This window comes from Theobroma umbraticum, unplaced genomic scaffold, assembly GCF_002168275.2.
Source record: "Theobroma umbraticum cultivar Fairchild unplaced genomic scaffold, ASM216827v3 scaffold_204.0, whole genome shotgun sequence".
NCBI classification, from domain to species: domain Eukaryota; kingdom Viridiplantae; phylum Streptophyta; class Magnoliopsida; order Malvales; family Malvaceae; genus Theobroma; species Theobroma umbraticum.
Window position 1 is genome coordinate 3,866,344 of NW_018397267.1, and position 12,063 is coordinate 3,878,406.

At 35.9% G+C, this 12,063-nt stretch overlaps 2 protein-coding genes across 2 annotated transcripts; both read right to left on the reverse strand.

The window, feature by feature from the left end:
* Positions 1–124: 124 nt before the first annotated feature.
* Positions 125–2,386, reverse strand: LOC110424267 (Glycosyl hydrolase superfamily protein). Its single transcript, XM_021438812.2, has 3 exons — positions 2,109–2,386; positions 910–1,961; positions 125–642 (listed from the first exon to the last, which is right to left on the reverse strand). Exons 1-3 carry the CDS (start codon positions 2,176–2,178, stop codon positions 556–558), a joined length of 1,209 nt encoding a protein of 402 aa, XP_021294487.1. The 5' UTR covers positions 2,179–2,386; the 3' UTR covers positions 125–555.
* Positions 2,387–10,549: 8,163 nt separating this feature from the next.
* Positions 10,550–11,137, reverse strand: LOC110424670 (VQ motif-containing protein 10-like). Its single transcript, XM_021439291.1, has one exon. The coding sequence runs from the start codon at positions 10,966–10,968 to the stop codon at positions 10,630–10,632; it is 339 nt and encodes a 112-aa protein (XP_021294966.1). The 5' UTR covers positions 10,969–11,137; the 3' UTR covers positions 10,550–10,629.
* Positions 11,138–12,063: the final 926 nt, after the last annotated feature.

A 12,063-nucleotide genomic window follows, 5' to 3' on the forward strand; every position in this document is an offset into this window, starting at 1 on the left:
AATCTTTATATATATCCAAGAACAGCTATGGATTCCACGTCCAAAAGTGAAAGAAAGCTTTCTTTGCAACCAATAACATTAATTTATCATTCTTTCTCTCTAACATTAATAAAACTTCTTTTTACATGAATTGAGAAATTAATAATTCTTCTACAACATCTTGCATACGGCTACAATGAAAAGAAATACAATGCGATTTTTACTCTAAGTAACAAATTAATAAGCTAGTTTTTTTTTTGTTTGTATTTGCTCCATTCTTCAACACGATCAACAAATAATCAACACAATTCACAAAGGGTATGTTATGTAATTATACCCATTTGATCATGATGGTTACTTTGATCCTTTGTTGAACATGTATTTTAAAAGGATGCTCATGAAACAATCATCGGGTTTTGGGAGAAAGGCTCTTTGGTGGTTAACTTGTGCAAAATTGGGATACCTTAATTTGGTCTTGTCATTGTTGTTTTCTTCAAGAAGGACAAGAGACCTAAAAAAGGAAAACCCCAATTTTTCTCTGACCAAAATGTAATATTTACATGCACTCCCATTTGCTTAATGTAGTCTTCTCATAAAAACTTGGAAAGTCAGCAAATACACAAACATCCAGTACACCAAGCTTTGATATTCCATATTTGCGGCCTGTTTCACAATGAATGCCATTTTAAAGAGGGAGGCAAACCAAAGAGAATAAAAGAAAATGATTAGATTATCGCTCATCAACTTTTTATTGAAGAAACAATATAATTTTCTCCTATATATAATTTTACAACAGTAATATTGCTCCGGTGCATACATTCATGTACACTTTTTTCGATCCTCTACTGTACAATTTCTCCCCCTTTTTTTTATTTATAAATTTTGTTTAAGCTAAAATGGATTAGAAGAAAGCAAAACCTATGTTTTTACCTTGGTCGCAGAGGAAGTAAGAGAAATGGAAGCTGAGGATGTTGATGAAGTAGTGGCCAGGGCTGAGAGCCCCACATTGTAAGCTATCGTTCCATCAGGTTGAAAAAGACCGTAGTTCCTTTCTGAAGTCGGCCCGGGCTTCAGGTCCTCATTGAACAGGGCAAACAAATACACTTCTAACCTCATGTTTGGTCTCAAAGGTGTCCCTTCATTGCTCATTTGCCTTCTCAACAAATTCCTGTTGTAAACAGCTGCATTCTGGACTGTTGCTCCAATTTCATCAGAGTCCCCTTTGGATGGCCACCCCGTCTCAGAAACTCTAACCTCGATCCCACCATAACCCAACCTAAACATGGCACAAACAACAGCATCTACCTGTGCATATAACATGTTGTCATAGTGTAGTTTGGTGTAAGGATCGACCATTCCTGGATTTCTGTTGAAAAGAACATAGTCCAGGGAAATCTTGTTTGGGGCATCTTTGTAAGCAAAATATGGGTAGGCATTGATCCAAAATGGGGAACCGGTGCTCGACAAAAACTGCAAAAATTGTGACATGACTCCCGATACCTCACTCTTGAAACTACCAGCTGAAGGAGGGTAAGATTGTTCAAGAACTGCTAATGAATTGGGTGTCGAAACCTGAATGTACTTATCTAGGCCTAATTGAACTAAAGCACCATGAATGCTAACTATGGCAGGGACGAGGTAACCTATTAATGATGTGTTATCGTCAGTGAAGACTTCATTTCCCACCGCGATTCCGGTGATCTTTGTGGCCGGAAAATATGGCATGATGTGGGTACTCACCCATTGAAGTGCTTGTTGGGGATCCATTACGACTGGTAGCATTTGGTTTTCGACTGTGACAATAAGCTCAATGTTAGAGTGGGCAAATGTTGTTAAAATTTGAGGATTGGTGTCGTAGATTCTTGCTTTTGTGAGCTTAAGGGAGCTTAAGAGATCAAGAACCCTGTCGGGTGGAGGCAAATTGTTGCCAACTTGACCATAGTTGATGCCTAGAGAAGTAACTCCTTGCAGAAAACCATAATCTGTAAAGCAACAAGAAACATATTAGATACAACATTCGCAAACAGAACTAAACTGGAATATCTAAGCTCATGCAACAAAGAAATCACTATTGATATGCAAATGGAATATCAAAGGAAGGAAACGAAAACAAAGAAGGGGTCGAGTACCTGAAAAACAGAGAGAAAGTAGAACGAATCCATGAATCATCACGACAATTCTTCTTAAAAACGTTGCCATGAAGAGAGAAAGAAAGAGAGGGGAGATAGACGGAGAGAGTCTTAAGAATTTCGGAATGAGATAGAGGGAGAAAATATACGGAGAAGATGAATTCTTTTCTTTGCTTGTTTGAGCTTAATTTCGAGGGCTCAGAGGTTTTAGCTTGCCTTGACCATGTTACCTTCGTTCCCTTTCCTCTTAACTTGTTTTTAAACGACTTGGTTTTCTCATTGTCTTCGACTCCATTTCTTTCTTTTGGACTGGCTTGTCTCTTTCCAACACAAGCCAACTTCTCGCAATTTCTTGTGCGTTATGACCCAATTGCCCCGCCCACTTTCTTCAGACAAAAGGAAACGGAAAATCCCACTCATGGTTAAATATATTAATTGCTACAATTTCTTTTAAGAGACTAATAAAAGTTAAATACCCCGAGGCAAGGAATTAGGTCAGAATTTAGGTAAGGTTTGTTAGATCAAGTTTGTGAGGCTCTTTCTTAAAAATAATTAGATAAAATTTAAATTTAATTAAAAATCTAAAGGACAGATTAAACCACCTTATTTTATATATAAAGTATATAAAATTTGAAATAATTTGAATTTATTTTGATATCTTTTTTAAATAGAAATTCTTATTAAAAATTTTGACAAGATTTTTACCATTTAATAAATATTTATCAAATTTTATCTATAAATGTTATTTTTTATTAACTTTATATACATTAATAACCTTTTCATCAAGTTCTATAAATATATTCGTTTAGATTTTCAAATTTAATTTTGATTTGATCATTTTTAAAGAAGAATTTCAAGAATTTGACTAAGAATCGGAGGACATATCCTATATTCAAAGTGGAGTGAAAATTTTAGTTATCAATGAAATGATAATAACCCATACTTTAATTTAAACTATCTATAACCCTTAGAATCCTATAGCTTTTAGAGCAGAGGTTCTTCTAAGACAGTCACTTTTATCTAAAAGGACAACAGAAGCTGATTATATATATGACCCATATATTCTATCCAACTGAAGCCTTCTTTGAGTGAAAATTGCATAAACAAGTAGTACTAGTATCTCTTTTTTTTTCTTTGCATGTGCCCCGGTTAGATCAATGGGAAGAAAGGCAGAAAATTAATATTGTAAAATCACTTTTTTAAGCATTGCAGATTAAATTAGATGCACAAGGCAGAAATCGACTAGTGAGACCTTAGTCCTAACCTCAAAATGAATTAAATTACATTTGGGTATTAATTTCTTATGTATCAAAAAAGGAATCATATATTCCTCCTTAGTTTTTAGGGATAAATGAATAACTATTAGGCTACTACAATTGAAGTTATAACTCTTTTCCATTTATTGACTAATGCATACTTATTTAGTTTATTGCATTCGATTTGTTAGGAGGTTTTAAATATTCGGTTGCACCATGAGTCACTTTAATGATATGTCAATTGACAGTTGTGGTTCTCCTTGAAAGGCAAAAAAAAGTTGAAATCCAACTCAACTATTTAATCTGGATTACCAACTTATGAAAGGTAACAGAAGAGTTAGCTAGCGATTGTGGTCAAGTTGAATAAAGTTGTAACTCTGCTTTTTCGAGAAGGGGACAAACAAGGTGTGCATAGCAATGGTTTTAGTACATTATTTTTTGCTGGGAAAATTGGTCGAAAGATCACAAAAACTAAGTAATTGGGCCAAAGAGAAACCCAATTGAAAAGTAAGGTTTGGTGAGTGGATAAGGAATGGTATACGTAGAAATTTCCAAAGATAACTATCCTTATCTTAAGTCATGGTTCTTTTCAATCCTTTTTCTCAAAGTAATTAAAGATGATGCACCCACGAGAAAAAAAAAAAAAAAAAGACCCTGAAAGCACTTGTTTGGTTTTCCAGGGGCAGGCGCAGAGCAGAACATCAAAAACATGGTCCGGTTTCATTTCATGTACACGCAGGCAACCTGTTAACAGTCAAAAAGAGAGACCTTTCTTTCTATATTACGGCACATGTACCAATTACTACTAACTATTATACGGCTGCCATATTCCAATGGCAGCAGCCACCGCGAGACTCTGCAATGCCCCGTCAGTTCTTGTCATCTTCCATTAAGTTTCGGATTTTTGTTTACTAGGTGTGGGGTTTGGGCGGTCGTGGCAGAATCTAAAGAGTCGTTGTCGAGGTTGAAAGGTATATCTTAAGATTTGAAATAGGTAATCCTGAATACGAAACCTTCGCCTGCGCCCTTCCTCTTTACAATTTTGGTTCACACATGTAAATTGGGGATTTAAAGGTCGGCTTTTGATGTGCAGTTTTCAAGTTAAACCGAGTAATATACATAAAAGGCCTCCAATTGAGCTGGAACGTACTTTTGACCCTTCTCATTTAAGTGAACTCATCAATCTAGGCGGCTACCAGTCTGGCAGTCGTCAAATAAAATCTTGCACTTATCTGAGAAACTACTTTTTATTTTTTATTTTTTCAAAGGCAAAATGAGATTCATTGCATAAAAGCTTTACAGTTAACAGCTCCTAACTGGTTAAAAAAATATACCAGCATGGCTGCAAGGGAAGAACGAAAACCTGGTTGCTTATGGGATCCCACTGAGAGTGCGAAAACATTCCCATAAGGAACCACAAGCCCATCCAATTCTGTTTTAGGTCCATTTGAGGCATCCAGGAACTTACTGGTTATAATTTTTCTTAGTGCGGATATTGTTAGGTTTTGCGTGGTTGCTGTTAATGGTCGAGAAGAACGATTTTTGAAACAGATATAGGAACTAATTTTTGTGTAAGTGAGGGATCTGGCACTGTGTGCTTGGATGCTGTCAATGGGTTTTTGAGCAGCTTATACTTTTGTAATTGTACAGGACTTTGGTGTACCAAAGCTAGTTTTCTTGTGCCATTAGAAGTCTTCTACTAAAGGTTTAAGACTTGTTATGGCATTCTAGCTTACGGGCAAATAATAAAAACTGCTGTTTAATTTATTTGATTGGGAGGCAAAAAAATGAGTCAGATTCTATGAACTCCAAGGAATGATTTCAATTGCACTTATATGCAATGAGCAGCCAATTTGCAGTCCAAGCATGTGAAAATACTGATTATTCCACTCTCCAAAAGCGAAGGCATAAGGTGATGATTGAGAAACCTTCAATTTTGTTCATTATTCTGACATTGCATACTTGATTACAAAAGAATAAATAAAATTAATAATTATCCGAAATCATGGATTTGTAGTTTAGTATATCGATTGTCAGAGAAATGACATCTGATTAAACACGTGTCGATCGAGTAATATATTAAAGGCAAAACTGAATGTCCTTTCGTAGTTGTATTACTGTAATGGAGAAACGGTGTAAGGCAAAGGAAGGTTATCATCTTAGTATGCACCAGATTCATCCTATATGCAAAAGTTGAAGTCCTTTTGTGAATGTTTGATTCTCAGATGGTTGTAAGCTTCTGGTTTATCCGCAATTCGTAATTAATTAGCTGCCTGATTCAATGGGGAGTAGTGTACATACGGTGGCGCCAGAAACTGTTTATACGTACTCAGCTTTGACAGAGACCTTTGTACTATATCTGATCGGCAAGAAAGACAAGTTGTACCCAACCGCTCCCATTAGGCCTTGTGAACTAAGTGGCATAACCCCGGCCATGCATGTGATCTGACTGGTAAAAGAGATCAAAAAAGAAAAGGAAGCTTCATGTTAAAAAAGAGGCCTTTGATTAAAAGGAGACACATTTTCATCAATTCTATGGATATGATAGTAGAATATTTGTATCTCATTTTCGGTGCTTTAAAAAACCAACCTCTCTCTCTCTCTCTCTCTCTCTCTCTAGATCTCTCAATGCAAGAAAAAGTAGAGGGCAAAAGAAAGATACATATCTCTAAATTCCACCCATATAAATCAATACAAAATAGAAGACCAACATGTCCTTTGTTAGCTGGTCAATGCCATCTTTTTTCTGTTTCTCTTTCTCTCTCATATCCAAGAGAACTAGGACATATCTGAAAGAAGATTACCAAAGAGACATACTTTTGTTAAAGACATTTTGGTATTAAAGAGGAAGCATCGATTCATGGAAGAAAAAAGGGGTTGTTGAAGGTTCAATGCATGAAAGGTTTGAGCAATAGTACTTATACATGAATATGTTTGCCCAAAGACATGCTTCCTTCCAGGGATTCCAGGCCCATCTAGCAGGAAACTGGTTTAAAAATGTAAGAAATTATCACTCAATTAATTTCCCGAGAAGTGGACTGTTGAATGGATTTTACTTTGAAAAGGAGGGGCAGACAAACAACGGCTAATTTTAGTTTTGCAACAAAGGCTATCATGATAAGATAAGCTGATTGAAAAGCAATGAAAAGCAAGAATGGTTATTGGTTATAGGCTGAATTTCTTGCCTGAAAAAGGATCTTACCTCATTGCATGCACGGTGGCGCCCATCTAAGATGTAGAACCCAACATTATTCGGGGGCCAATTATCTCATATAACTTCAAAATTTTTATGTTACTGGTGACTTGATGTAGGATCAAACCAAAAGCTCTTTGATATAATTAAATTAATGAGCTAGAATTTTAGTTTGATAAGTTTTATATTCTCTATTGATTAATTTTTAATACAAAATATGTATGTGATGAGAAAGCATTTTAAATCCATACTTTTTTTTTTTTAAAAAAAGCTCTTTGTATTGATCTCAATAATATATACAGAATACAAAAAAAGAGTGGCCTAGATGGCCTTCTGTTGGTGTCAAAAAAATCTCCAGCTGAAACAAGATTGGACTTGACTAATCACCACCTTCACTATCAACATTAACATCTTCCCCAATGTACCACATCAACTCACTTTGCCTACCTATACTTGTGTCAGCCACCTCGTTGGCCGTTTGCGGACCATGGCACTTTCCTCACACTCCAGCTTACAATCTTTAATTTAAGCCCCTCAATCTTCATTATAGTGCTTCTCATTCTCCATGAAACTTGATGTGGGTTTAAAACCCATGTTATAGCATTATGGGACTTGCTCTCGAAAATAATATTGTGCGACCTTGCCCAATCTGAAGCAACTATGATCTGGAATCCTTCCCACAGTGCCATCAGTTCAGCAGCGTTTGAGTCCATCACTCCCACTACTTTAGAAAAGATAAGTAACATGCTGCCCTTATCATCCTTGAGAACACTCCTTATTCCGGCCTCCCTCAGACATCCCTTACAAGCTGCATCAATGTTGAATTTCAAACTCCCTAGCGGTGGTTCTTCCCACATTATAATCTGTTTAGCTTTCTTAGTTTGGAGAGTGTTTAAACCACATCTAGGATCTCTAACTAAATGAATTACACGGAGATTAAGCTTAGGTCATTTGGCTCTACCCCACCATGCTAATCTCAATTTAATAAGATCAAATATCTCAACACTGTTCCTTTTCCTTTTAAATCAACTTAATTACGAAAAAGCCAAATAGACTAATTAAGCAGTGGCATAAAAAAACCATCTTCCACAGCTTCCCATTTCTCATGACTCATATCAAGATTGGAAGCATATCATCGGGTCTTCACGCACTGCCCATTTAACATTCCAAAACCCACAGCACTAATACCACAATTTCCAAGTCTTAGGTCACGGAAAAAATAAATGGTTAATGGATTCCATACCTGATTTACACAAAAGACCATAAACATAATTTTGGTTAATGAAGTTCTTTGTCTCACCGCCAGCCTCCCTTTCAACAATTGCCGATAGAAGCATTCCACTTTGTGAGGTACCAATCCTTCCCGCAACTCCTTCCACAAATCAGAGATCCATGCTTAATTTAAAAGAAAAGATATTGACATGCGACCACTAGATGAAGTTAATTAATTAGTACTTGTAGTAGCTAGGCAAGACCCAGTTAAATCATCATCATCATCAGAATTGAAAATTCTTCAATATATATATTGCCCAAAGGGAACTTCTTCAAAAGAAAATTTCTCCAGCCAGGCGTTGTACATCTTGGCACTATGATGGTTATGGTGCATGAATTGCCCCATCAATAAATGTTAGCATAACCATTTGAAGAAAAAGAATTAGTGAAAGGTAATTATGCGAGAGTGCCTGCTAGTCGTCCGTGCTTACCTGGTAAAATCCTTTAATGATGATTAATTGTATCAAGAAAGCTGAAATCAGATTGGGGTTTCATCAACAATTGAGAGATTATTGAAAGTTAAGGACCGTTATTGTTATGTAATCCGACTTTCCAGATTATATCGTCCTAACAATTCAAGTTTTGATTTAATATAAGTTTTTAAAATAAATTAAATTAAATTAAATTGAATGGGATATTAAAATTTAATGATTTTTCCAAAAAATAATATCTTTTCAGGAAGGAACTTGAGGGGTTAATTGAATAAATTGACAATATTTAATTAAGAGCCTCGTGGTACAGCTTAATCATATTTTAATTTTCTCGCTAAAACGTTTCTCAGGCAATGATGGAAGAGAAACACCATACTTGAACTCGACTAAATGAGGCAAAGAAGCCCAAAAGTAGTAGGGCAGCCCGTGGGACAAGCCTCTTTCTTAACATTAAATGGACCAGCTTAATGGGCCACTGTATCCATTTAAAAAATATTACGATTTTTTTTTATTTTTTTTTATTTGAGGTCACTGAGCTACCTTGCTCTCTTTAAAGTGCCATTTTGTTTCTTTTTTCCACTTTTGCGATGGAAGCTGCTTGTGTTTTAATGGATTATAGATGCCATTGACCACCTAATTGAGTGCCTTCTGTTGTCCTTGCTTCCAAAGAGTTGGCTTCTCTACTGCAAAAAGTAAATTATAATTGGGTCAAATTAACAAGGTTTTGAAAAGACATTTTTTAGTTTCTACAAAAATTATTAATTAGCAATAAGCTGAAATTCCATATTAAAACTTATATAATGCATAGACAAGTCGAATATAAATTTTAAATAGAATAAAAAATATTCTTAAATTTTGCTTGGTTGATATGTTTATCATTTTAATAAAAAATAAAAAATAAATAGTAAAAATATCAATTAAAATGAAACTCTAATTTTTTTTAAAAAAATAATTGTAATGTTGACAGTACACTTGCAATCATATTTAACCGTATATTTTCAAGTAGCTCCAATTAACGGATTTTATCTTACTTATATATGTTTATGCTATCTATTTTAGTATTCTTATTCGATTAAGTTGATTTTCAGTTTTCTTTTCTTTTGAATAATTTCTTTTTTGAAAAGCAATTTTTATTAAATCCAACAATCAATCCTGGCATTTCAAGTCTTAAGCCCAGGGTGGGAAGAGACTTGTTATGGCATGAAATATTGACTTAGGCTGGATAAGATTGGTAGACTTACATCCAAAAATTGCAGCCACCATAAAGATATTGGCAGCCCTTCACGACAAAGAGTATCATAGAACACATTGTAGCAAAACTAAAAACCTATACAAAAGTAGGACCAGTTGTGGGTTTGCTGAACGAAATAGGAAAGCTAATTTGATTCAATTCCCTCGCAAGACCAAATCTCTGCCGGTTTAGCATTGTTGCCTAAATAAAACCAAACCCGTCGGTTCTTCATGGTAACCCAACCCCGTGATGCTTCCCAGCCCTTCCACGAAACAGTGGTCTTCGCCCTTATCAACAAATTGACTGTGGCTCAATTCAAAAGAAGAGATGGATAGTCCTGCAGAGATATTTGTTCTCCTAAATCCCATTGCCTTTCCCTCTCTTTTTGCATTGCTAACTCCACTAGCCCCTGATGAAAATCCCAGCACCCTAACCTCACCTCCCGCTCTCTCCCCCCTCCCTAAGGCCCCGAGGCCCTAGTTCATGATGATTTAATGTGTTTCTTTGTCTTTAAAGGATTTTGTTACTCCAATAAAACAAGAAAAAAGAAAACTCCTTAGCAATATTTACCGCGGGCTATTATATATTTTTGCTTTATTGGTGAAACCAGTCTAGCTTTTTTTTTTTTTGGATGTGCGTGCACTATAGTTGGTGTTATTTTGTTGCTATAAAAATCAATCCTCTAATTGTTTTCCAATAATAGATTTTTTTTTTCTTCCAAATCTAATCGCATTTGTATTTTTAATTAATTTTATGGATAAAATATTTTTGAACGCGGAATCTTGGTTGCTATTTGCTTATGCATGCCGTGGAGGCGTGGGTTCTTCAGCCACCACTCATTCTACGACCCTGGAGCTCTGTCGACTAAACTCCAAAATAAAATAAAAAAAAGGCTTCTACAAATGATATGCATTGAGTACTACTTTTGTACTGTTAACCCAGTTTGTTTAGAATCCAAGAGGGTAAAAACCATTCCTCTAACCTCTAGGAACTACTCTAAATTGAACAAAAACTTCATTATTAATTTAACGAAGCAAAATTAATTGATACAGAAATCATAAAAAAGAAAAATGAATTTATATATATATATATATACACTCACACATACACATCTGAAAATAATGCAGATTAATTCTAGCTAGTTAGCCCACAACCAGTTCAACTCGTCCACAGGCGGCGCCTCCAAGATCATTCTATCCAAGTCCTTGAAGGATAAACCCTTAGTTAACATCGAAACACCACCACCAAAGCCGCCTCCGAGAGGGCCGCATGATCTCTCTGGCGCTGCACCTTTTACGGCAACCCTTGTTTCGGTCTTTCCACCGGAAAACGAGGTCTCCTCTATCCATGCAACGCAAGAATCCTTGCCTGTAAGCCTCTGAACGACAGACTTGAAGCTGACGGGGTCAGTTTCAACGTACCGAGTATCGATAAGCACCACTTTAACATCTTCTTGAGATGTAGCAGTAGTGGCCATCGAGGAAAATGAAGAAAAAAGAATACAGAAAAACTGGAGTTAACTGCTAATTCTTTGCTTGAAAGTTTGGTATAGCGTTAGAGATATCTCATGCAAGTTGCAATGTGTTGGAGGGTTTGGGGGGAAATGGTTTTATATAGGGAAAAGGTAAGGGGACCAATACCCAAAAGGTGGGGTTCGGGGCTTTGTACAGTTATTGGAGAAACCGTAGCAAGTTGACTGTTAAAAGGTGGATATGCAGTCTGGTCGGACCGAAGTCTTCGTCAAAGCAAAACCCTTTGGTATGTAAGCAGGGAAAAACAAGAGAAGTCTTCGTCAAAGCACGCATAAAAGGAATAGGAGAAAGTCTTTCCTCTTCCATGCATTTTTATTCATTCACGTGCTGGAGACAGAGACAAGATTACAGCCGGGTTTTGATTCCGCTCATAATCACTGCATCATTGACGGCTGTATTGTCTTAGACCACTTGAGAATATTTATGCATTTTCTTTTTGCAAGTTACGCTCTACACAATAATACTATTAATTAATATATACTAACACTTAGACAGCAGTCAATGATTGAAACTTTGACTAATAGGGTACTGAATTAGTAGTAGATCAATTTTTTTATTATATTATACTATATATAAACCATTTAATTAAGTAATTGTTTTTCTTCCATTTGTTGTAAGACCGAGCTCCACATATTTAGAAGAAACATAGAACATGGTCCTTGGATGAGTTTCGGTTTGACGTAAGTTTAAGGGAACAATTGATCCTGATCAATATGTATGTATATTCATGCATGTTCCCTTAAAATCAAATACATTCACGGTGCTCTTATTTTTTTTGGCAGTATGAGTTTTTCCGAAGATTTCGATGAGTGAAGCTTCTTGGTGTCAAATTATCTGAAACCTTTGTCAGCCCAATCAAAGTGATGAACAACTTGTCCAGTTGTTCTGCAGTGCCAGGTTTCTTGAAACCAGCAGCAGCAATTATATGCCAGTTGTTGCTTAGGAAAGGAGAACATAGTCCATAGATTAGTGGCGTGGAATCTATGCCCATGTTTTTGTTTTGCATCCTTTGCTGAAATTGGGCAATTAGAGTTTTTATT

Coding starts and splice junctions, on each gene's coding strand:
- LOC110424670 (XM_021439291.1), bottom strand. CDS start 10,968: ATGGCCACTACTGCTACATCTCAAGAAGATGTTAAAGTGGTGCTTATC.
- LOC110424267 (XM_021438812.2), bottom strand. CDS start 2,178: ATGGCAACGTTTTTAAGAAGAATTGTCGTGATGATTCATGGATTCGTT. Junction 1,962..2,108: donor ACTTTCTCTCTGTTTTTCAG/GTACTCGACCCC, acceptor GTTGCTTTACAG/ATTATGGTTTTCTGCAAGGA. Junction 643..909: donor TTACTTCCTCTGCGACCAAG/GTAAAAACATAG, acceptor ATTGTGAAACAG/GCCGCAAATATGGAATATCA.